This window comes from Symphalangus syndactylus, chromosome 9, assembly GCF_028878055.3.
Source record: "Symphalangus syndactylus isolate Jambi chromosome 9, NHGRI_mSymSyn1-v2.1_pri, whole genome shotgun sequence".
Taxonomy (NCBI): domain Eukaryota; kingdom Metazoa; phylum Chordata; class Mammalia; order Primates; family Hylobatidae; genus Symphalangus; species Symphalangus syndactylus.
Window position 1 is genome coordinate 74,150,898 of NC_072431.2, and position 26,480 is coordinate 74,177,377.

General features: G+C 42.7%; 1 protein-coding gene across 6 annotated transcripts in view; it reads right to left on the bottom strand.

Moving 5' to 3' along the window:
- LOC129489889 (putative zinc finger protein 727) overlaps nucleotides 1–26,480 on the bottom strand; it is a 79,976-nt gene that overhangs the window by 32,202 nt on the left and 21,294 nt on the right. For 3 of the 6 annotated variants that reach the window (XM_063608898.1, XM_063608897.1, XM_063608903.1), the window contains exons 1-4: nucleotides 17,368–17,797; nucleotides 16,591–16,681; nucleotides 11,372–11,415; nucleotides 10,072–10,123 (exon numbers count right to left, since the gene is read on the bottom strand). The exons of 1 other annotated variant lie outside the window; for it this stretch is intronic. In XM_063608898.1, the coding sequence (XP_063464968.1) occupies nucleotides 10,072–10,123; nucleotides 11,372–11,415; nucleotides 16,591–16,681; nucleotides 17,368–17,384 (204 nt within the window). In that variant the 5' untranslated portion in view covers nucleotides 17,385–17,797. Of the gene's footprint in view, nucleotides 1–10,071; nucleotides 10,124–11,371; nucleotides 11,416–16,590; nucleotides 16,682–17,024; nucleotides 17,798–26,480 lie in introns of those variants that run through there. 2 more of the 6 variants (XM_063608901.1, XM_063608900.1) reach the window with 2 other exon arrangements.

The window sequence follows — 26,480 nt, forward strand, 5'->3', positions numbered from 1 at the left end:
CTTTATTGTCACTTTATGTACACTTTTTTTTTTTTTTTTTTGAGATGAAGTCTCACTCCGTTGCCAGGCTGGAGTGCAGTGGCGTGATCTTGGCTCACTGCAACCTCTGGCTCCTGGGTTCAAGTGATTCTCCTGCCTTAGCCTCCTGAGTAGCTGAGACTACACATGCACACCACCAAGTCCAGCTAATCTTTGTATTTTTTAGTAGATACGGAGTTTCACCATATTGGCCAGGGTGGTCTCAAACTCCTGACCTCGTGATCTGCGAACCTCAGCCTCCCAAAGTGCTGGGATTACAGGCCTGAGCCACCACACCCGGCCTATGTACACTTAATAATGGATTAAAATAATATATTCTATGTCATGCATATTTTACCACAATATTATTTTTAATAATTTTCATATAGAAAACCAGTGAAAATTTAGCAAATATAATGAGGGGGAAAAGATGACATTACCAAAGCTACAATAAATACATCTAGGAGAAAATTTTAAAGAGATATGTAAAACATATAAAAGAACAACCTTAGAAGACTTTAAAAGACACAAAAATCACCTAAAAATTTTTGTAACATCCTAGAGAGATATATTTTAACACAATTTTAGGTATTTAACACAATAGACAAAAAGTTGATGAATAAAGGCAGCTGGCTAATAAACTTGAAAATAATATCATAAAAATGGAAATGTACACTAAGACTACAGAGACATACCTATTTTTACCTCTCAGTTATAAAAAATTCCACAATATTCAGTGATGCTGTAAAAAACAGACAATCCTGTGCAATCAAATTAGAAGAGAATATACAAAATACCTAAGCGTTAATTTTGAAGCCTGGAAACTCAATTCTATGACTATACCATGCAACAGAGCTTTACAAACATTAAACAAATATTTCTGAGGTTATTCCCTGTGACCTTATTTGTCATAGCAAAATAACAGACAGAGCAGCTATGTTTATTCATAGGGCAAAGGGTGAATAGTCTCATGCCACCATAGAAGAGAGAGATCTCTGTGTGCCTGTAGGGAGCCTTGGTCACAGCATATTGTAAAGAGCTGTGTCAATGTGAGAATGTGATTGTAGTGAGAAACATATATTGGTCTCTACCCCAGCAAATTTAATTCCTGAGGTTCTAAGCAACCTCATCTTTCTCTCCTTTTGAAGACAAACCTGAAGATGAGTTTTTCTTTCACTGCATAGACCAACCAGAAACTGAGGTGTGCTTTCAGACACGGGTATGCATTGAGGGAAGCCCACCCTCGCAGCCAGGGCATGGCTATCGTTGCAAGCAGAAGCCAGCCCAAAACAGCTACTTACTGAGAGAGCCTCTGCATATACTAATTCCTGCTGTACATCTGTGCCTCCCCCACAGAGCCTGGCAGCTCATGGTTAGGGTATTTATGCCCAGATGGGTGTTCCAGAACAGCCTTCTCCCCCTACTGCTTCCACCCCTGTGCTGGATACACATAATCTCATTGTTAATAAACAATGAGAAATTAGATACAACTTTTTTATCTGATTAACGTGCGTAACCTCTAAATTATTAGGCCCAGAGACACAGGAATGAGGAAGCAGTCATGTCCCGCCCACTCCGTGTATTAGTATGTTTTCATGCTGCGGGTAAAGACATACCTGAGACTGGGCAATTTACAAAAGAAAAAGGTTTAATTGGACTTACAGTTCCACATGGCTGGGGAGGCCTCACAATTATGGCGGAATGCAAGGAGGAATGAGTGACATCTTACATGGATGGCGGCAGGCAAAACAAAAAAAATGTGTGGAGGGGAACTTCTCTTTTTAAAACTATCAGATCTCAGCCGGGTGCAGTGGCTCATGCCTGTAATCCTAGCACTTTGGGAGGCTGAGGTGGGCAGATCACAAGGTCAGGAGTTTGAGACCAGCCTGACCAACATGGTGAAACCCCGTCTCTACTAAAAATACAAAATTTACCTGGGCATAGTGGCACACACCTGTAATCCCGGCTACTCAGGAGGCTGATGCAGGAGAATCGCTTGAACCCGGGAGGCGGAGGTTGCAGTGAGCCGAGATTGTGCCACTGCACTCCAGCCTGGAGGACAGAGTGAGATTCTATCTCCAAAGAAAAAACAACAACAACAACAAAAAATCCTATCAAATCTCATAAGACTTATTCGCTATCAGGAGAACAGCATGGGAAAGACTTGCTCCCATGATTCAATTACTTCCCACCAGGTCCCTCCTACATATGGGAATTCCAGATAAGATTTGGGTGGGGACACAGTCAAACCCTATCATTCTGCCCTGTGCCCTTCCTAAATCTCATATCTTCACATTTCATGATCAATCATGCTTTCTCAACAGTCTCCCAGAGTCTCAACTAATTTCAGCATTAACTTAAAAGTCCACAGTCCAAAGTCTCATCCAAGACAAGGCAAGTCCCTTCTGCCTACGAGCCTGTAAAATCAAAAAGCAAGTTAGTTACTTCCTAGATACAATGGGGGTAAAGGCACTGGGTAAATACAGCCACTTCAAATGGGAGAAATTGGCCAAAACAAAGGGGCTACAGGTCTCACGCAAGTTTGAAATCCAGCAGGACAGTCAAATCTTAAAGCTCCAAAATGATCACCTTTGACTTCATGTCTCACATCCAGGTCACACTGATGCAAGAGGTGAGCTTCCATGGCCTTGGGCAGCTCTGCCCGTGTGGCTTTGCAGGGTATAGCCCCCCCTCCTGGCTGCTTTCATAGGCTGGCATCCAGTGTCTGCAGCTTTTCCAGGTGCATGGTGCAAGCTGCAGTGGATCTACCATTCTGGGGTCTGGAGGGCACTAGCCCTCTTCTTGCAGCTTCACTAGGCAGTGCCCCAGTAGGGACTTTGTGTGGGAGCTCTGACCCCACATTTCCCTCCTGGACTGCTCTAGCAGATGTTCTCCATGAGGAGGGCCACACCCCTGCATCAAACTTCTGCCTGAGTACTCTGGCTGGGGAGGCCTCACAATCATGGTGGAAGGCAAGAAGGAGTAAGTCACATCTTATGTGGATGGCAGCAGGCAAAAAAAAAAAAAAGAGAGACAGAACTTGTGCAGGGGAACTCCTGTTTAAAAAACCATCAGATCTCATGAGACCTATTCACTATCTGGAGGTGTTAGGATGAGTTTCAGTGATGTGTACCAGTCTCACAGGGTCTTCCCAAAAGAAAAACACCTGCAGAGACTTTTACATACACAGCACACTTAGACCTGGTACACTGCTCTGGCCACGATCACCTTTGAAAAGTTTCTAAATTATGGAAAACTGATCATCAAAACCATGCCTTTCCTTCCAGGTAACATCCCTTAGAAACATAAGCTGAACTTATGTATAATACCTATGGAGCTTCACCTTGCAAATGCCTCGGTAAATGGACCAACATGACTTCAGATGACCCCAAAATGCAATGACAAAAATGAAGGTCTTTTGACATTTCTAAATTAATATCTTTCCATGCACAATTGGAAAAGGCAGGTTTTAGAATTAAATTTAATGAAAGGCCTTCTTTCTGTTTTTCCTGGCTAAATTCTAGTAAGAGATTTCAAAGTACATTTTAAGAGGGTTCTTTTGCCTCCTCAAAAAAACCTTTTAAATGTTCAAACTGTCTGTTTGACTTTGCTGGAGGACTTACAATACATACTTTAACTTTTTCCAGTCTTTTCTCAGTCTCTAGGAGACGTAAATCTCACTATTATTTGAAATGTTAACATCCAGAGAATTAGCAAAACAGCATTCCAGCTGAGATCAAATTGGAAAAAAAAATTGAAGTTTTTTAGAACAAACCTCAAAATTTTATCTCAGCGAATATCTCTAGCTTAGGCAAAAAACATTACCCACATAATAATTAATTAATAATGTATTTGTTTTTATTATTTTATTATTACTCTTGACCTTCTGGAGTCCACATTTGTAAACTTGTCTACTCCCATAGACAGCTTTTTTTCTCCTGTTTTACCAAGCATTTCTTAAAATCTTGTGTCTGGCCTTTGTGGGCAGACGGTAAGCTGAGAAGCTGAGATACTAGAAAATATGGCCTGAAAATATAGATTGTACCCCATTTGCGGTAAGCTGTGCTTAGGAGAAGTTTTGATTATACCAGAGCTACAATTTTTTTGTTCTTTCTCTGAAGTTTTAAAGCCATACAGGATTTCTTGGATTTGGCCTCATGAATGTGTTGGTTTTTAGTCACTAGTTCAGATATGCCTTCAACTTAAAATTTCAGTTTATGGCCGGGCGCGGTGGCTCACGCTTGTAATCCCAGCACTTTGGGAGGCCGAGGCGGGCGGATCACGAGGTCAGGAGATCGAGACCACGGTGAAACCCCGTCTCTACTAAAAAAATACAAAAAATTAGCCGGGCGCGGTGGCGGGCGCCTGTAGTCCCAGCTACTCGGAGGCTGAGGCAGGAGAATGGCGTGAACCCGGGAGGCGGAGCTTGCAGTGAGCCGAGATTGCGCCACTGCACTCCAGCCCGGGCGACAGAGCAAGACTCCGTCTCAAAAAAAAAATAAATAAATAAATAAAATAAAAAATAAATAAAAAAATTTCAGTTTATGTTTAGAGTGTAATAGAAACTTTTGTTGTTTTGTTTGTTTAGTCTCCTCTCCGGGACTAAATAAAACCGTATACTGTGGTTTGGAAAAAAGAAAACTATTTACTCAAAAATACCAAAGATAAATGTTTAAATATTAAATAGTTTTAAATATTTTAAATACAGCTTTAAATAGTGATCACCCTATATCTCCAATAAACAAAAATGTCCCATCTCCAAAATTTCTTCTTGATGTAAATTTTAGAAAGAAAAAGTAATGTTTTCTATTTACCTGGGTAAAATCTAAATTAAAAAAATTTAAAAGCTCTACAGTCAAAAGTCCATTTATTTAAAATTGACAATCATGCTATACACACACACACACACACACACACATATACATACACACACACACATATTATACATACATAAATTTGAGGCCCATGGTTTTTTCATATAAAGTCTTTAGTCAACTGAATTTCTCTCTCCCTAAACTGGTATCTCTATGTGCCTGTTTCTTCTCTTGCTGACATGATTTTTGCCAAGGATAATGTAAAACTTTACTGGCTGTTTGGAAAACAAAATCTTCTCAAACTGTCTCATCTAGAATTAATTCTTCCATTTACTTCTATCTTTCTCATCTTCCACTTAAAACCTTTTGTCACTAAGGAGGACACCTAAAGGAAACTTCTAGCAGCCTGGGAGCCCTTGAAGAACACAGATAAAGCGCCACAGGCTTCTCCTTCTTTGGCAGGGTACCTGTTTTTCCTCATGAAGCCCCCGAAGTTGTGGGTAAACAGGTTTTTTGGGGGCCTGAAACTTTACTCCCTTTTACAATGAACTCCCTCTCTAGGGCTTTTAGATACAAACATGAGTAAGTTATATTTTGTGTCTACATGTACGTATATGTCTATAAATGTGTTTGTATATTATCTACATGGTACTGAATTAAAGATAAATACGTTTTCATGAATTAAAAAAAAAGCCCAAATATTTTTCAAGAATATGTGAATTAAGTAAATCTTTTGGCAAATATGACTAGTTTATTGATTTAATAAAAAAGTGTCTTCTGACTTCTCAGCAAAATATGTATATATAGAAAAATATATATATGTAGAAAGTTTATTGCTTTTATAACTTGTCCAACACAGTAATACAAAAATGGATAATAGAAAGTTTAACTTCAGAAGAGTGTATTAATCTAATGTTTCATGAGATTTTACAAAAATAATTAAGAATAAATAAACAGATGTAAATGGGACAAAAGCTTATAAACTTACAATACTAATTGTTTTGTAATGTGTTTAAATAGTTTCTCAAATCTTTATGGAAACTATACTCTTAGATTGTTGCTAACCTACATTAAATAATGGCTATTCATTAAACATCTAGATTATCTCTAAATAAGATAAAATGCTAAGATATTAATTTTTAAATATAAGTTTAAGCTAAATATTTTTGGTCTCTTCACAGAAACAAAAGATATTTAGATCTGTTAGTAAGTATGTCCTATTCCACATTAAAAATGTTTCCATTTAAAATCCTGTTTCTAAAAATTATAAAATATATATTTCTAAATGTTTACTACATGACTAATAGTTAAAATTGCTTACTTCTCAGGCTTTCACTATATGTTCAAATTACTAAAACTTAAAATTCTGGCTAAGATATAATAACTAAAACTATTGTTAAGGAGAGAAACAATTTTACATACTGAGTGTACAAGGAAAATAAGCTGTGTTTCTTGGTGAAAAAAATTATTTTAGAAAGAGACATGAGGATGTGTTTTTTCTTAAAGAGGAGGCAATTTTGCTGGGTTTAGAGGTTAAATACATAAAATTGAAAGGATAAAAGATAAAGAAAATGAGGTAAACTCAATGGATATAGAAAGTTGGAGAAAGAGAATAAAGAAAATTTTAAGGGGTTATAAAATGTTTCTAGAAATCTTATCTTGTATGGTCAAAGCTGATTAATACGTCTGTTTATAAGGTTTTCTTAAAATTGGCTTTAATAATAATATAATAATACAAGAATAAAATTTGATTTTCTTTTTTAAACAAGATTTTTATGAAGAAAAAAATTTATTTCAAATTTGTTGGAAGGAACCATATTAGATTTTCTTGGCCAATACCTGTGCCACTAAATTGAAGGCCAATATCTTTTAGAATATTTGGTCACCGCCCTCTCCATACATAGCTCTGCAAAAACCCAGCACTGGACAAATTCTAACTTTCTGCAGGCTTGGCCACCAATCTGTTTTAGATGAAGATTCTATTTGAAAAAAATCTGCTAATTATCTGCCTGGCTTTCAAAGAACACCTTCATGCATTTTATTGGAAAAAATGCTTTTGCCTTGGTGAGGTGTCACCTCCCATGAACATACAAATTAAAATATTTTTATAAGCTTAGAAAGAATTACTGATAAAATTGTTGCATCTATTGCAGCTTAAAAAAAAAAGCTACTGATTTACTGGCTACGATTATACTAGACAATCATATTGCTTTAGGTTACATATTACCTGAGCAAAGATATGTATGTATAGTGGCAAATACCTTTTTACTGTGTATACATAAATATTTCCTATGAACTAGAAATTTTTCTAAAAAATAATGAGTTGCCCACTGCCACAAATTCTCCACTCTGCACAAGACAGAAACTGATGTTTTCATGAATGTTTGTAATTTACGTGTTAATCTACCACGCTTTCTTGTAAAAATGTATTTATTTTTCTGCAACCATCATGAGAGAGACATTTCCTCTGTCTTTTCCCAGGTAGCATTCCCAAAGCTAAGCCCTGGGATTCTGTTTGAAATCATGCTAAAATAGAACAGACCTCAGAATCTTACAGCATTCACTGTGCAATAAAAGGTAAATGAGAATTTTTAACTAATGGAATATAAACTTTTTTTTTTCTGAAATCTACCTCTTTTCTCTTAGAAAACATTTGTGGTTTTTTTTACTCTTTCAAGCTCTAGTGATAAAATCCATTATACAATTAATGAAAAACTGAAGTTGAAATAACTGAACATACATATTCAAGGCAACAAACACGGGGTGAAGTAGTGCTGACTGGAACACAGATGTATTAGACTCATGTGTCAATCACTTGAGAGATTCTCCCACCCCCATTCTGCTCACTAAAGTACTTGATCATCACTCTCCCAAAAGACACTGCACTTGCCCCCTGTGTGGCAGATGTGCATTTTGCTTTGCAAATTTATATACTCCCTCACTAGGGTGGGTCTTTCCTGTACTTTGGGACAGTTATTCTCCTTCACAAGCCTGAGAGAAACCAGAGGGCAAGATGCATTTGTGCCTTTTTCCCTCAATACCAGCACCTGATTGGTTGACCACCAATGTGTCTGCAGAAAGGAAAGCTAGGGTTGAGAGGGAAAAAATCTTAATGTTAAAGCAGTTAGCTTTTTAGAGGAAGGGTGTATCAGGAAACTGCTCTCAGCACGAGGGCATCCAGCTGCTCCCCTGAGAGACTCCACCCAATACCTCAGGCTCTTCTCTGAAAGAAGATGACCCAGGGGCTAATGTTTGCTAGACACTCCAAGAGACATGGTCCTTGTGGGTATCTTGGATCATCCCCAGAAAGTTATAATACCTGGAATCAGGAAAATACATGAGTGGCTGAGGACACATCACCCTGCAAAGGATCCAAAGACATTCTGGGAAGGGGCGCATGTCTAGAGAAGATGAGAGGAGATGCGCAGAGTGTCAGGTGATCACTCTTTGCTTTCCTGTCATGTGAAATGTTCACGAACAGGCGAATATATTAAAAAGAGCCACCTACTGCTCTCTTAAACAAAAATAAACAATTAAAATGCCACGTCTGTTTTGAAATTAAATAAAGGACTAATAGTTGATAATGTGATTTGGACAGGGATAGTTGGCACCAGGGAATGTGGGAAAGAAATTGGAAATGTAGAATTTTCTACAGTCCCTATAATAGTTAGGCTGGGAGAAGTTTTGGATTTGAGACCCTGCTTGCCAAACATTTGAAAATTGCAGACAAAACCAACAACCCTGTAGAGCATTAAAATAACTAAATAGCTGGCAATTAGGCTGAAATGGCCATGATGCTCTGGGATTCTGCCTATGGAAACCTAACTACATCGAAAGAATTTCTTGCAAATTACTAACTTGAGAAAAAAAAAACACACACACAAAACTTAGGCTTAACCAACCACAAGCTGCCAATAAAGCTCTTATTACATAACCAAGACATTTCCACCGGATGGGTGCAAATGCAATACATAACTGTAACCAATCAAATATTGAATCTGGTTTACTTCCTCATACCTCTTACAAAAGCCTTTTCCAAGTCTCTCCTTTGAGCCCCCAAACAAACCACAGTTGGGTGTTCTCTGATTCATAAATTGCTGTTTGTGCAAATAAACTGTATTAATCGGTTCTGGCATTACTACAAATGCCTCAGACTGGGTAATTTATAAGGAAGAGGATTAACTGGCTCATGGTTCCACAGGCTGTACAGAAAGCGTAACACCAGCATCTGTTTCTGGGGGGGCCCCACCCAGGAAGCTTAAAATCCTGGTGGAAGGTGAAGCAGGAACTTGAAAAGAAGGCAAGGGGCTTGCTATACACTTTTAAATAAGAACTTCAGGGAACCCACTCAATACCGAGAGGTCAATACCAAGAGGAATGGTGCTAAACTATTCATGAGAAATTCGCGCCCATAATCCAGTCACCTTCCTCCAGGCCCCACCTCCAACATGGGGTATTACATTTAAATAGGGGAGTTGGGCTGGAAAACACTTCGAAACTATATCCTAAAGATGCCTCAATTTAGGCTACGACAGTGGCTCAGGCATGTAATCCCGGCACTTTAGGAGGCCCGAGGGGGGCGGATCACCTGAGCTCAGGAGTTCGAGACCAGCCTGAGCAACATGGCAAAAACCCGTCTCTACAAAACAAACAAAAAACAAAACCACAAAACCAGGCGAGGTGACGGCGCATGTCTCTCTAGTCCTAGCAACTTGGGGGGCTGGAGTGGGAGGATCATCTGAGCCCAAGAGATGGAGGCTGCAGTGAGCCGAAATCTTGCCACTGCACTTTAGCCTGGGCACAGAGTGAGACACTGTCTCCAAAATAAATAAAATAAGCCACAATTTTTAAAAGGAGAAAGGAGGGACTGGGGGCCCCAAGGCCCACTGCTTCTTCCACGGAGGAACTCCAGACCCTGAATGAGGATTCTCGTCTTATGACCTTCCCATCGTCCCCGCACAATCTGGAGGAGACTCGGAATTGCGACACAGAGCTGCCCAAAAAGGCTCTGGGCTGGAGAGAAATTCGCGTTTATGGACAAAACAAGACGCTCGGGTTTTGGTTGCTGGCTCAGCTCCTAATCTGCGACGGAGGGAAGTGAGGACTCAACTGTGCCCGCGGGGACTCGGAGCTGCAGACTCCAGAGCCGACCGCGAGGCCAAGATCCCACCGCAGCCAGTTCCGGCAGGATTCAAACAGCCTCTTCCTCCGTCTCGGGACACCCACTCCGCGCACTCACCATTTCCCAGCCTCCGGATGTTCCGCCTTCCTCCCTATGGATCTCCCAGTACCTGCAGGTCACAGGATAACAGGGGCTATGGTAGAGTCACCGAGAGCTAGTGGAGCGGAAGAGATGGAATAGTACAGACGGGTACTGGACTCAGAGCCTAGGAGCTAGGAGACAAAGGCCTTGCCATATTGAAAAGCCCGCCTCTTCCTCTCTAGCTGCGCACCTAATTGGGCAGTTTTCACGCTGGCACCACTGATTGGCTGGGGTTCTCCGCCCCAGCCACACATTTAGACCCTGATCGACAGGAGATGTAATGAGACACTGGGCTGAACGAGGAAAGACTGACAGGTTTTTGCCTGCAGCATGTTCAGGCAGAGATTTCTCCTTGTGTTGGGGGCCTGGCCCTGCCTGAGGGACATTTGTATTTAACGTTGCATATAAGATTATATCACTTTCTGATTATATTTATGTGTGTGTATATCAATTTCTGAATTATAGTTATGTGTATGCTGCAGGCCCTGTCTCAGCATCCTGTCTTTCCCTTTAGCTGCAGGAGATCAGAGTCCTCCAGGAGATGCAGCTGCACCAGCTGGCTGCAGACAATTATCACCTTCAGTCTGTGAAGCAATTTTGGGTCTGCTTCCAATTAATGGAGTGTCTCAGTGAGACTGAGTGGTGAGGGCCTAGCAGATTGGTTAGAGGTGCCACTCACCCAGACCTCCCAAAACACCCTGTTTCTTTCCCACCAAAGCTGAGCCTGCCTGAGGACCTAAACAAGCATAGAGAACCAAGAAGGGACCCTAGTCAAGAATAGTGCTGGGCTGTGGGGTAAAGTCAGCTAGGTCAGGGCCTCCAGATGTGGGAAGGAGCCGGCCTCTTCTCTAGGGCCCCGGGCAAGTCACTGTCCTCTTTGGGCCTCTGTTTTCTTATCCAAAAAATGTAGGGTTGATGAGCCTGAGAGGGGCTAATGATGAGCTTCAAAGGAGAAAAGAACTTTGAGAGTGCTTGTGCCTGGCTCTTCCTGAGATGATGAGAACAATGGTGACAGCTAAATATAACTGAGTCCTCACAAGGCCCAGTGAGGTAGGTGGTTCCCATCACACTTTTAAGTTGAGAAACAGTCTCAGGGAGGCCTGGCTGCATGCCCAAGGTTCCACACACAGTGAGTGTTGGAGTAGGGAGTGAATCTAGAATCAGAGCTTACTGGAGATGACAGGAGCATTGGACCAGCTTACTCACACCAGTTATCCAGGATACCAGGTCAGTGTAACTGGGCATAACTGGGTGAAGGGAGCATAGTATCACTGACCTTTTCTTTGACTCTGGCAGGTGAAGACATCCATGTTGGCCACCCTGAAGACGAAACCACAGAGAGGCCAGATGAGGCTAAAGCAGCAAAAAGGCAGTGTCCCTGTGATGGGGAAGAGCTCCAGGGAGTCAGAGGGAAGAGGTCCTCCCTCCCAGCCGGAGGCCTCCACATCAAAAGAGCAAGGGGCCTTTCTCCCCTAGCCCTTCCCTCCTGTGGCAACAGTCCCTGAAACGCCTCTATAAGAGAAATCTGAGTAAAGGCCTGGAAGAGCTGGAGTTGGGAAATGGTGGGGGCAGGGACCACATAACATTGTGACTTGTTAAAAATCTCACCACAGAGTTAACATGGGAACATGGGGGTGCTTCATGTTTTTGGAGGCCAGCTAGGAGGAGGGGAGAGAGTTGGGGAGAGGCAGCTGAGTGTCTTTGGCTTTTTCAAGTGGAAGATGTGGATAGGAGCGTCCAGGAGACAGGGGATTATGAGACTTCAGGAGACAGGCCTTGAATGGACACCCAAAAGTGAGTAGTCATCCCCATCACCACCCGATGGCACAGGGTGTTGCCTCCATCCTGGGCACATTTTCCAGTTATCTGGTGATGGCAGACCCTGCCAGAAAGGATTATATGGATGGGAGTGAGCCTGGGATGGGCAGGGCTGGAACCAGGATCCTGAGGCTTGGGAAAAGAGAATCCAGGATTACATCCGTAGATCTCAGTACTTGGCAAACCTCCTCTCATGAGAGCCTCACGGCTGCCTCTGTGAGTGAGGCATCAGGCCCCTCTTCCCTATGAATGTTGAAGATTCCACATCAGCCATCAGTCCCTGTTCCCAGAGTGGTGAAGCTGCAGAGCTGCCTGCTTGCAAAGCTCAGTGAGATTTGGCCTGAGCTGGACTCAGGCTCTCCCTCAGATGGTTCCAATGGAAGGAGAGTAAACTTAGACCTCTCCAAGGGCAGGCAGCTCATATGAGGCTAAGCACTTTTTTAATGGGAGCCTCCAGTTTTTCTGTCATCAGAGAGAGTTGGGGCGGGAGGTCCCTGAGCCTCAGCTCCCATTGTTCCATTCTTTGAACCCCAGAACCTGATGCAGACCCAACTCCTGCTTTGTGCACATCCCCTGACCCTGGTGGCCCTGGCAGTAATGCAGTATGAAGGGAGTGGGGAGCGGACCTAGTCTAAGGGTCTAAGGGGCCTTTCTGATGAACACTGGCTGTCTGACTTCCAGGGAAATGTGAATAACACCAAAAAAAAAAAAAAAAAAAAGGAAGGTGAGCAGCTGGGGCAACACTGGGGGACAGTGGAGAGGTGAAAGTCAGAGATGCCCCTGGGAGAATACTCTGTGTGTCTAACTTATTTATTTATTTTGATATAGAGTCTTGCTGTGTTGCCCAGACTGGAGTACAGTGGCATGATCTCTGCCCACTGCAACCTTCACCTCACGAGTTCAAGCGATTCTCCTGCCTCAGCCTCATGAGTAGCTGGGATTACAGGTGCATACCACCACATCCGGCTAATTTTTTATATTTTTGGTAGAGATGGGTTTTCACCATGTTAGCCAGGCTGGTCTTGAACTCCTGACCTCAAGTGATCCACCCGCCTTGGCCTCCCAAAGCGCTGGGATTACAGGCATAAGCCACTGCACCCAGCTTAACCTTTTCAATAAATCTAAGATGCAGAGGATGGAGCCTCTGCAATCTCAGATTTAGATTCCATCCTCTGCATCTTAGATTTATTGAAAAGGTTTGATACACAGAGAAAGAGACCCATCACAATGGAGGGTGTGAGTAGGGGACTGAAATAAAAAACCAGTTCCTGGAGGAGGGGCTGTTTGTATCCAACTCTGAAAATAGGTTGGGGCTGCATGGCATTAGAGAACAGGAAGAGGCCCTTAAAAGCCCCAGCAACCAGTCCCTGTTACCTCTCTTCCCCACAAGTTCCCTTCAACATTTTTCACCCATACCCTGTTAGTAGGAAGTTTACTCTCCTTCCATTGGCACCACCTGAGGGAGAATCTGAGTCCAGCTCAGGCCAAACCTCACTGGGCTTTGCAAGCAGGCAGCTCTGCAGCTTCACCACTCAGGGAACAGGGACTGGCGGCTGATGTGGAGTCTTCAGCATTCATAGGGAAGATTCATAGATTCATAGGCCTGACGCCTCAGTTCACAGAGGTAGCCATGAGGGTCTCATGAGAGGAGGTTTGCCAATGCTGAGATCTAAGGATGTAATCCTGGATTCTCTTTTCCCAAGCCTCAGGATCCTGGTTCCAGCCCTGCCCATCCCAGGCTCACTCCCATCCATATAATCCTTTCTGGCAGGGTCTCCCATCACCAGATAACTGGAAAATGTGCCCAGGATGGAGACAACACCCTGTGCCGTTGGGTGGTGATGGGGATGAGTACTCACTTTTGGGTGTCCATTCAAGGCCTGTCCCCTGAAATCTCATAATCCCTGTCTCCTGGAAACTCCTATCCACATCTTCACTTGTCCTTCCCTTTAGCTGCAGGAGATCAAAGTCCTCCAGGAGATGCAGCTGCTTCAGCTGGCTGTAGACAATTATCACCTTCAGCCTGTGGAGCAATTTTGGGTCTGCCTCCAGTTAATGGAGTGGCTCAGTAAGACTGAGAGGTGAGGGTCTAGCAGATTGTCAGAGGGCATGCAGAATATTTATTTTGGGCCAGCTGCCAAGAGCCTGTGGCCATGGCTCCCTGGTCAGTGTCAGGCCCTGCTGCATGATGACCCCCGGGACCCAGCACTCCAGCTGGGCAGGCACTGGGAAGGAGGCCAGGGATGTGGATTCTACTAGCCTCACATCTGCCTCTGTACTGTAGCTACAACCTGCCTGCCAGCTGGATCTCTTATCCCAGTAGTCCAGCAACACCACCCTCCTGGCCATGGAGAACATGCCATGATAAATCTTAGGGAACACTCAGTGCCTGGACCAGTAGGAGCAAAGTACCTTAGAGCTCAGTGACATTTGGGCTAGGCATGGGATCCGGGTGTCAGATTGCTACACTGGGCTCCCAGCTCCACCACTGACCAGCCCTGTGACTGGGGCAGAGGACTCACTGCTATGGTACTTGAGGCCCCATTGTCATAAATATAACGCACACTGCCAATTCCTTTTTCTCATTTATCTGTTTATTTATAATCACTACTGATCTCTGTTGGTATTTTTATTCAAAATTAATAAGCATGTGATACATTTTTTATCATTCTTCCTCATGATTTCTTTACTATATGATTCCTCTCATGTGTGGTACTTAAGAGTAAATCTATAGAAACACAAAGTAGGAGAATGCTTCCCAGGGGCTAGAGGGAGAATAACAAGGAGCTGTTGTTTAATGGGTACAGTTTCAGTTTCAAAAAATGGAAAATGCCTTTTATTCATGGAAATTATGGTAGCAAATTAATGAGTGTCCTTAATTCATCTCAACTGAAACCTTTAAAATAGTTAAAATAGTTTTATGTGTAATTTAACATAATGTATAAAATTCTTTTAAATTTTTATATATATTTTTTTTGAGAGACAGTCTTGCTCTGTTACCCAGACTGGAGTGCAGGATTGCAATCATCACTTCCTGCAGCCTTGAACTCATGGGCTTAACTGATTTTTCTGCGTCAGCCATCTGAGTAGCTGGAATGACAGGCATATGCCACCATGCCTGGCTAATTTTTAATTTTTTTATAGAGAGAGGGTCTCACTATATTGTCCAGACTGGTCTAAAATTCTCAGCCACAAGTGATCCTCCTACCTTAGCCTCCTAAAATATTATAGGTTGCATGTTGGCTCATGCCTGTAATCTCAGTGTTTACATATCGCAACAGCACTGATGAATATTACAAATGTGAGGTACAAAAGAAAGTAGATGTAATAATATACATATTATATAATGCCATTTATGTAAAATCCAAAAAGAATATAAAATTGAGGTTTTGGCTTTCAGTAATGGTGGAGTAGCTTGTTGAACACTACTCTTACAAATAACAATGGTAAAATCTGGATACAATGTCATATATTGTTATATAGAAACACACATCTATATATCATACATAGGATATATGTACGGATAAGAACTGAATGAGAATTTTAGCTGTGCCCACTGAAAGGGAGAAGGGTATCTGAATTTGAATCCAGCCAAATTAACTCCCTCTTCGAAAAATAACAACACTCTTCAAAGGAATACAACAGAATCCAGAGTCTCTGTATTATTTATAGTTTTCAAAATACAATTTTAAAATTTGAGACATGAGAAGAAACACAAAAATGTAATTCCTGCACAAGACAAAACATAGGCATTAGAAGCTATCCCCAAAACGTCCAAGATGTTGTTATCAGCAGTCAAGTATTTCAGAGCAGCCACTAAAACTATACTCATGGGGTGAAGAAAAAACATTCTCATAATGAATGAGTACATGTGGAATCTCAGCAGAGAAATGCACAATATTAAGAATAACCAAATAGAAAGATAATGAAATTTTAAAATAGTACTTTTAGGTTGATTCATAGATTAGAAAAAGACAGAACAATAGAAATTATTCAATCTGAAAAAAAAGAGTAAAAAATGTTTGAAGAAAATGAACAGAGTCTTACCAATAAATGTGGTACAAAAGTAACAACTCATAGCTGAAAACTATTGGTCAAAACCCTCAATTTTTTTTTTTTTTTTTTTTTTTGAGATGGAGTCTCACTCTGTCACCCAGGCTGGAGTGCAGTGGTGTGATCTCAGCTCACTGCAAGCTCTGCCTCCCAGGTTGACACCATTCTCCTGCCTAGTATCCTGAGTAGCTGGGACTACAGGTGCTCGCCACCACACCCGGCTAATTTTTTGTATTTTTAGTTAAGATGAGGTTTCACCGTGTTAGGCAGGATGGTCTCGATCTCCTGACCTCGTGATTCGCCCACCTCGGCCTCCCAAAGTGCTGAGATTACAGGCCAGAACCCCCAATTTTTATATCCAAGCAAAGTCAACAGATCCCAAAAAGAAAATCCAAGTAAAACCATACCAAGGCCATAGGCCATATTGTGATTTAAGAAACTGGCAGGACAGGGCTTTCAATTGACTTTCTATGATTTCTAATTTTTACTATTTATAATGATGGAAAATAGGTTATCCTTGAGAGTTTTTATCTTGGAGAAAGTCTCACATATCAGGCATAGATGACTAAGGGTTATTAAAGGCAGATGACTTTCTAGCCTTGTTTTAGAGTTTTAATTTCTTACTTTGGAAATCAATTTGTTTCTTACAAATCTTGTAGTAAAAGTGATTCTCCAGAAAGATGTGCCCAGGATATTCTCTCCTGCTGCATCCTCCCTGCACAGAATTAAAGCTGTGTGTACTTCAATTTTGGAAATATACAGTAAGAATTACTTAGAGTTAATCTGAAAAACTAAAAGAAAAACATGGGATGAATTAAGATATATAAGAATTAAGATATAACTGTGATGTTCCTTCAGCAAATTAATAAAAGTGGTTCCAGAGTGATATTTAAAAATGATTATTAAAAGAGTTTCTAAGTGAGCCCTATTCAGGGCAAAAAGACGTTGTACATTACCTCAGTACACAAACATTCCTAATGTTTTGGGAAGGACCAAGGGTCCTGTTTTGTCCTATTGGCCCATGTTAACACTAAGACACCTGATTCCTGGGAACCAACCTGTGTGGGAGTCACAAAAGTGGTGGATGTGGCTCCCAAAATGGCTTAGAAGGGTCCCTTCTCTGTGCGGCTGAGTTTCCTGACTGTATGAAGGAGTCAGGCCTTTCCCCTGTGACGTTTTCTTCTCTTCATTACAGTGGCAGGAGCATCCCTGCGAGAGGCCTGACCCAGGTGTGTAGACTCAGCCAGCCCGGAAATCCAATGGGGTGTTCTTGGGGTGCAGAGGAGGATTTGTGACAGTCCAGAGACAGAAAAACGAAAAGGTGGCTTTGAAAAGGCAAGTGCAAAGATACCAGAGATGGGGTATTGTCATTTTAGGCAGAGAATTGACGGTTTCACTTACCAGGGAGCTCCCATCATGGGCTCCCAAAAGGCCTAACAACTGCTAGGCCCAGGGGCCATTAGCTCCACCTTTACGGAGAAGCTGCACTAAGCATGTCAGAAGCGGCGTAGGCAGGGATGAGGGAAAGGACGGGATGAGGGAAGGAAAGGTGTGCGCTGAGCTGAGCTGCGAGAGGGTAAACCTAACTACGTAACCCTGAGCAGGCTGTGAGAGGCTCCTTGCCCCTTGCAGATTTGTGAAAAATAAAACTTCCGCACAAGAAGCCGGCATTTCAGGTAGGGGCGATGATGTCACAATCACAGGTTGAGATCTGCTGCCCAGGCCACGCTTGCTCCCCGCAGGCAAGCGAGGTTTCAGAACAGCCAGGACCTCCTCCGCATGGGGGAACCGCTCTAGACGCGCAGAGGGGCGGAGTTGAAACGGGTGCCATCACCGTACATCCAGAGAGCTGTACTCTCTTAACCGCTCCTAGCCCCTTAGTGGCAAAGCGACAGTATTATTTCGCAGGGCTGGGGGCGGTGCGAAGCCCTGGGGACGCGGCGGTGCGCGCCTCGCTCACCATGCTGGGAGTGGTAGTCTCTTTTTTCTTTTTTCGCGACGGAGTCTTTTTTTTCTCTGTCGCTCAGGCTGGAGTGCAGTGGCGCGATCTCGGCTTACTGCAAGCTCCGCCTCCCGGGTTCTCGCCATTCTCCTGCCTCAGCCTCCCTAGTAGCTGGGACTACAGGCGCCCGCCACCACGCCAGGCTAATTTTTTTGTATTTTTAGTAGAGACGGGGTTTCACCGTGTTAGCCACGATGGTCTCGATTTCTTAACCTCATGATCCGCCCGCCTCGGCCTCCCAAAGTGCTGGGATTACAGGCGTGAGCCACCGCGCCTGGCCTGGGAGTGGTAGTCTCTTAACCGCTCCCAGGCCCTTGTTTGCAGGACTGCAGGACTACAATCCCAGCATGCTCCGGGCTCGGGGTTGGGGCACAGCCATTGGAAAGAGAGGCAGGGCGCTGCGCACCTCGCGGGGCCTATGGGGCATTGTAGTCTCTCAACGACTCCTGGCTCTTTGGTCGCCTGGCTGCAGGACTACAATTCCAGCAGGCACCGGGCTCAGTGGGAGGGGCAGGGTGGTGTGGACCTGGCAAAGCAGTGCTGCCCGCTCACCCCCTGCTGCCTCCTCTCCATGGGGAGTGAGTTTGGAGAGGGATATGAGGGATAAATCTGGGCTGGACAGTGAGAAAGGTGTGACTCTTCGAAGTACACGTCGCTTTTGCCCAAATCTGGCAGGTCCCACCTCCGGCTGAGTAGCTCGGTTTCCTCTCTTTATCCTTACCCTCTGGTCTTTCCATGACATCGCGCCGCCTCCAGCCCAGGGAGCCGCCTGCTTTCCTAAAGTACTACAGAAACTGGCCTGATGTCTGTCTGAGACATTGTACATTGTGCCACCGGCCTCTGCTTACTCCAGGCAGAGCGCCAGTTCAGCAGCATTTGGGAGAAATTTGCTGCCTGGGCCGCCCGTATACAACTTCAGCTTTGCAGTGGGTAACATGGGCTGTGGTTTGGTGAAAATGTCAACCTCACTGACCCCTTTTTCGTGGAAGTGGAAGTTGAGACACGAGGGACAGTAATTACTGGCTTACTGGGATCTGCTAAAAGCAGAGGAGAAAGCCCCAGTATTTCCAGGCATGTGTCTGGTGGGCCATTTGCACCTACCCATTTATGGATTTAGGCCTCCAAAAATCAACCTAAAGATGATGATTGTTTTGATATTTTACACGTGTAACCATGGGCCTCATCTCACCTGAGACCTGACTGGCTAGCATCTCAAAGACATGGATGGTGACCAGCTCTCTCCAGAACAGATGGCGCTCCAGCTTTGTGGGAGCAACTTTCAAGGTGTGGATCACTTGGAGGTCATTTGAAACCTGTGAAGTTTAACATCTCTGCTTTGGATGGAAAGCTCATCACCTACAGCAGTCAGGGATGTAACTAAACTTGCTGGGACTGATGTGTTGAAATTTTTTGTCTAGATAGTGGAAACATCCAGGAGCACTTCTGCTTCCATGTAGCCTCTTAATAATTGATGTCCCTAAAATCCTATGTCCTCAGAAACAGTTACTTTCAGCCGAGGGCAGTGGCTCAGGCCTGTAATCCCAGCACTTTGGGAGGCCAAGGTGGGTGGATCACCTGAGGCTGGGAGTTCGATACCAGCTTGGCCAACATGGTGAAATCCTGTCTCTACTATAAATACAAAAATGAGCAATCTCAGCTCACTGCAACTTCTGTCTCCCAGGTTCAAGTGGTTCTCCTGCCTCAGCCTCCCAAGTAGCTGGGACTACAGGTATGCACCACCATGCCCAGCTAATTTTTTTGTATTTTTAGTAGAGACGGGGTTTCACCATGTTGTCCAGGCTGTCTTGAACTCCTGACCTCAATGATCCACCATCCTCAGCCTCCGAAAGTGCTGAGTTACAGGTGTGAGCTCCCATGCCTGGTGTGACATATTTCTAAGTTCAGCGCCCAAGTGCTGTGACTCTCCTGACTGGGCCCTCCCCACGAGGAGGACTGGATCCGAGGAGAATCGTGACATATCCCTGGGCCCAGTCCTTAGGCCACATGACCCTCCTTTTTTACCTGGGCCCAGCCCACAAAAGTAATTGTGACATATCAGTGGGCCCTGCATCCAAGAAATATTATTCTTCTGCCTAGGCCCTGCCAACAGAAATATCCCTGCTTTTTTCATATTCCTGCTTCAGCACCAAGTGATGTAACATGTTTCCTGATTCACACCCACAGGTGTGATTTTGACATATACCTTTTCCTAGCACCTGAGTGATTTGCCTCTTTCGCCTGCGTTAATACCACAAGTAGAATTGTGACATACCTGGCACAGGCACCTAGGCGACGTAACTCTTGCCTTGGTGCTGTCCTCAGAGGGGATTGTAATATATCACTGGGCCCAGCACCTGGTGATGTGGCTCATGTCATTTTCCCTGGGCCCTGCCCCAGTGGGGATTGTAAATATCCCTGGGCCCTGTATCCATGTGATGTGACCTGGGCCCTACCCACAGAGGCATTGTGACATCTCTGGGCCCATCCCTTAGGTGGTGTAATTCTCCTTTTGTGCCCAGGTGCTGCCTTCAGGAGGGATTGTGACATATGCCTGGACTGAACACCTGGATGATGTGACACTCCTGCATGAGCCCTGCCCTAAGGGGATATTTTTACATGTTGGTGAACTCAGCATCTAGGTGATGTGACTCTACTCTTCTGCCTGGGCCCTGCCCACCGAGGGCATTGGAACATTTCACTTGGCTCAGCACCAAGAAGATGTTACTCTCCTACCTGGACCTCTCCCACAGGGGACACTTAGGTGATGTGATTTTTCTTCCTGGTTCCTGCCCAGACTTCAAATTGTGATGTATATCTGGGCCCAAAACACAGGTAAGGTAATAACTCTCATAGCTGGACCAAGACAATAGAGAGATTTTGACTTTTGTAGCTAGGCTTAGAACAATGGGTACGTATTCCTGGGCCAGCTCCCAGGTGATCTGACCCTCCTACCTGGTTAGTGCTCACAGGTGTGATTGTTACCTGTGTTTGGACTCAGTTCATTGTGAGCATTGTGATGACTTATACCTGGACCTAGCCACAAAAAATATGTTGACTCTTATACCTCAAAATAGAAAACTCAACCCACAAGAAGTGTTGACTCTTACACCTTTTGCTGGAAAATGTCCAGGATTGTGAATTTCTGCTATTGACTGGGTCCAGGTATGAGTTTCATTGCTGTGCCTGAGCTGAGTTCAAAATGAGTCACTATCTCACCTGTGGCTGCATCTACATTTGACAGTCACAATTCCAAGTCTGGATTGCATTTGTGTGTGAGACTTAGGATCTCACCAGTAAGCACTATGTGTGAGGGTGACAATTCTGTCAGCTGGATGTGCATATGAAAGTCACAATGTCACCTTTATTCTTGGTCCTGTTATGACATTGTATCACTTGAGGGCTTTATCCAGACCCAGGACCTTGCCTGTTGCCCTAAGCCTAGATATCAGAGTCAAAATCTGTTCTCTTAGCTGGATCCAGGTATGAGAGTCAACATCTCACCAGTGAGCTGAATTGTATGTCACAATTTCACCTGTGGGCAGGAACCAGACATGAGAGTCATATCACCTGGGTGCTGGGTAAGTGATACGTCACAATTCTTACTTTGGGCAGGGTCCAGGCAACAGAGGAGAGACACATCACCTATATGATTGGCCAAGTGATGGGTGAAAATCCTCTCTAGAGCGGGGCCCGTTCAGGAGAGTCATATCACCTAGCTTGGCCAAGCAATATATCAAAATGCCCCCTTTGCACAGGGCCAATACAGGACAGTAACATCACCAGGGAGCTGTGTCTAGCTATATGTCACAATTCCTTTTGTGGAAAGTGTCCAGGCAGAAAAGCAGAGTCACATCACCTAGCCAATGGGCCCAGAGAGATGCCACAATGCCATCTGTAGGCTGGGCCGTGGGAGAAGAATGACATCACCCAGTTCTGGGCCCAGCAATATGTTGTGATCCCAACTGGAAAAAAGTTCCAGACAAGAGAGGAGAATCACATCATCATGATAAGCCAAGATATATTTCACAATCCCCCACTGTGCACATGTCCCAGGCAGAAGACCTGAATTACCTTTTTACTTAGGCCAATAATGTCACAATGCTTCTTCAGGGCAGGGCACAAGCAAGATAGGACAGTCACATCATTAAGTGCTAAACTTAATGCTAGATATGTCATAACCTTACTTGTGGGCAGGGTCCAGGAAGGAGAAGATTTATGTCACCTAGGTGCTCAGTAAAGAGATGTATTACAATTCCTTTGAGGGAAGTGGCCAGGCAAAATAGTCACATCACCTAGGTGCTTGGCCCAGGTATAAGTCACAAGGTATCTGTGTGTTGAGCCCAGAAGGACTATCAAATTACGAAGGTTCTAGGTAGAAGTGCATGTCACAATGACACCTGCAGGAAGGCCCAGGAATGAGACTCCCAATTCAACACATTTTCCCACTGCAGGTGTAAGAGTCAACAACTCCTGAGACTTAGGCCCAAGTACATGAGTCACAATCTCAACAGTGGATTGCATCCTGCCATGACAGCCCCAATCCCTTCTCCAAGCTGCGTTCCAGTAGGGGTGTCACAACATCAATGCTGTGCTGAATCCTGGTTGGAAAGTCCCCACTTCACCTGTGGACTGGATCCGTATCTGAGAGTCTGTATTCCAGCTCTCAACTGCCCCTGGGTGTGAGATTCAGGATCTCAATTGTGAGCTGTGTACACATGGACGTGTAACAATTTCTACTTTTGGCTGTGTGTTCATACAAGACTCTCAATCTCACCTGTGTTCTCAGCCCTGTTATGAGACTGTACCACCCATGGGGTTTATTCAATACGCATGGGTGTCATAATCCTCTGTGATCTTCATATAAGTAGAAGACCCAGGACCTTACCCATGGCCCTAGGCCTATCTATGAGAATCGACATTTTTCCTCACATTTTTAATTTTAACAAATAAGTTCTTCTCCTCTCAGTCCAGATTCATCAGGAAATTGAATCATATTCAGAAGAATTAAAACTGAAAAACTAATATGTTTGTTAAAGCAATGCAGATCAGGCCGGGCGCGGTGGCTCAAGCCTGTAATCCCAGCACTTTGGGAGGCCGAGGCGGGCGGATCACGAGGTCAGGAGATCGAGACCATCCTGGCTAACACGGTGAAACCCCGTCTCTACTAAAAATACAAAAAATTAGCCGGGCGTGTTGGCGGGCGCCTGTAGTCCCAGCTACTCGGGAGGCTGAGGCAGGAGAATGGCGTGAACCCGGGAGCCGGAGCTTGCAGTGAGCCGAGATTGGGCCACTGCACTCCAGCCTGGGCAACAGAGCGAGACTCCGTCTCAAAAAAAAAAAAAAAAAAAAAAAAGCAATGCAGATCGTCATACTAATAAACCCTAAAATTTCAAAGGCTTAGCAAAATAATACATTTTCTGCTTACATCACCATCCCGTTTGGCTTATTTCTGGTTAAGAGAACTTCTTTGTGATTATTCGGAGATTAGATTTTTTTAAAATTTTCTATCTGCATTGTCTCTTTCTTCAGCCAATAGATGAAAAAAGATGCAAAGAAGACACATCTGCTTTTTATGCACACATCACTTCCAGTCACTATGTTGAGCAGAGTCAGTGTGAGGACAATTGAGAACAGCAGTTTTCTGGCAGGACAGCCACTTCTCACCAAAAGATGACACAATAAAAGTATAAATCTTTTATGGAAGGCTAACATATTTATTCAGCAAATTAAGCATATGCATGAATAAACTTGTGGTAAAATAAAGATTCATTTTGTTGATTCCTATGGAGCTCAGGTAATATTGGATAAAAAGCAAAAAAATTATTTGAAATAGTAATATTGTGAATGAAGTTACTGTATCAATAGAAGTAAAATATTTTTATCTCATACTAGTCATCTTGTCTATAGTTGTACAATATCAAATGCTACTTTTTATTCAAAGTTGTACTTCATATAATTATTCCATTTATATCACCCTTCTTCACTGTTTCAATGCCTTCTGCACTTCACATCAGTGAAAAACAGGCCAGCTGATGCCAGGAAATGGGTGTTTTGCTAGTGCTACTTTAAGCGTAATGATGAAGAGCACTTGTCTGAATTGTTCCCATGTGGCAAACACTGTGATTTGGCCCAAAGTACACACATTTCTTATTTACCTCTAAATTTACTGATGAAATAAAATTCTTAGCTAATATCATCTCATTCAAATATGTTTTATGAAATTTAGTTGACATTTCAGTGTCTCTGACTTAAATGGAATATTGAAAATTTCCATGAATCCAAATAGAGTGTTATACATGAGCAGTCTTTTACTAAAAGCCTTTCTGAGGCAGAGTAAGATTCATAAAATTTCTTTATAATATAGAAGAAATGTGTTAACTATGTTTCCAGTAATCAACTCCAAACACTGAGCATTCTCAGTTCCCAGTATTCACCCTGAGACATTCAGGAAAAATTGGTATCTCTGTAAGGAGACAGAAAAAGGTGTTTGGGGGAGGGTCACAACATTGCACATAAATGCTTGCTACAAGCACCTGTTAGGATCTTAATCTAATTGGTCTATCATTTGCATGGCTAGACTATTACTGAATGTAGTCATACTATTTTGTTTTTTGCAGCCAATGACATCTGTTACCTATAACTTTCATACAATAACTTGCTCAGCTGAAACATTAATCTTTTGTTAATTTACCCTAAATTAAGAGACTAGATTTGCAATTTCCAACCTTTCAATGTTAAAGCAAATCAGAGAAGAGTAATGTGTGTATGTGATATGCATTTTCTTGCCTATCAAAATTCTTCTCATATTGAATTGCACACTCTAGGCAACCTTAAAAATAGTCCCTCCTACTTTTTTTAGCCAGGATATTAGATTTCAAAAGGTCAAGGACTTAATCATTGGTCAAAGCCAAAACCTTGTCTTTGCTTCTTGACCATTTCAAAGAGCATGGTAATTATGGCAAGGCATTGAAAGATGTGGTTCTGATGACTTTTATTTCATTTCAAATGTTTTCTCTAATTTTTAGTCTTATTGCATTAATCTAAAAGAGAAACTACCTACATAACAATTTATGCATTCAAGAAATATTCATGTTAAGGTGTTCAAAGTTCAATATTGTATTACAGAATAGTACAATTCTCTAAAAGTAGAAAGTCAGATTATTATTAATAAATTCATTATTTTTTCAACATTTTCCAATGTTGAAATTAAATAATTGGGTATGCTTTTTCAGGATAAGTTCAATTCTAGGAGGGCACTCAATGGTTTGTATGGTATTTTTGTCATGAATGTAAAACTGAGTTAACAGAATGGAGCAGAAATGCTAATTTAATCAGAATGAGAATGAATTCAGCCTTGGTGGTAGACTATTGGTATCCCAGAGGCTGATCATTTACTTCGGCTGTGTAGACATTGCTTCCTAATGCCAGTGAGCCCTTTCAACCAAGTTGCCTTTGTTTCCCATTGATGTGGTCATGTTCTGATCTCTGTTTTTCTTAAGCTGTCCCAGATGAGGGATGATTATTTCTTGTATAAATGAGATTTCTTCTTTTTCCTCTGCCATGAGATCCTCCTATTCTTCCTTCTGAAAGTAACGTGTTGAAGGCAAAAATAGAGACAATATACAAATATATCCCTTGCCATGTGGCCACCATAAGCAGCTTACAACCTGGCTTACCTAGAAGTTTGATTAACTTCAGGGAAGCAGGGGTGTTTTTCTATGATGTGCTCTTTTTCTTAAAAACATGTCTGATTAAGTTTAGTTTAATAAAAATAATCTCTCTTATGATAAACAGGAAGCCAATACCTTTGTAACCTAATTACATGAATAATGTCCCACCACAGTCACACACATTTTCTCACACACAGGAGAAAAGGATACACAGCAGGTGTGCACTGAAGTGGGAACTTGAGGGTCATCTGAGAATTCTGCCTATCCACCTGAATAGATTTCTAAAATAGCCTTTCAGTTGCCTTTGTTGTCTAAGTAAACACATATATCATCTGCAAATAATAATTAATTTATCTGCTTTTCAATTTTATTCATTAAAATAATTATCTTTTTCTGGCTTATATGAAGTATTTCTTATTTATAATATACATTCACATATATACATATATAACAATACAAATGTATCCATTTTCATTTTTGTTAAATTTTTAAGAATGGATGTTAAAGGTAACTTCTTTTCTGTTTGAAAGAGTTTTTATTGTTGTATTCAAGAGCATTATCTCTGGAGTCAAAGTTGCTTGTGTTTTAATACTGGCTCTGCTATTGTGAGCAAGTTATTTCTCTCTCTGGCTCTGTTTCTTTCTTTATAAATTGAGGATAATAATACCTTTGTTATTAAGTTACTGTGTCAATTAGTCCATTCTCACACTGCTATAAAGTCACACCCAAGACTAGGTAAATTAAAAAGGAAAGAGGTTAATTTGACTCACAGGTCAACATGACTGGGGGAGGCCTGAAGAACCTTACAATAATGGCAGAAGGTGAAGAAGCAGGTATATTTT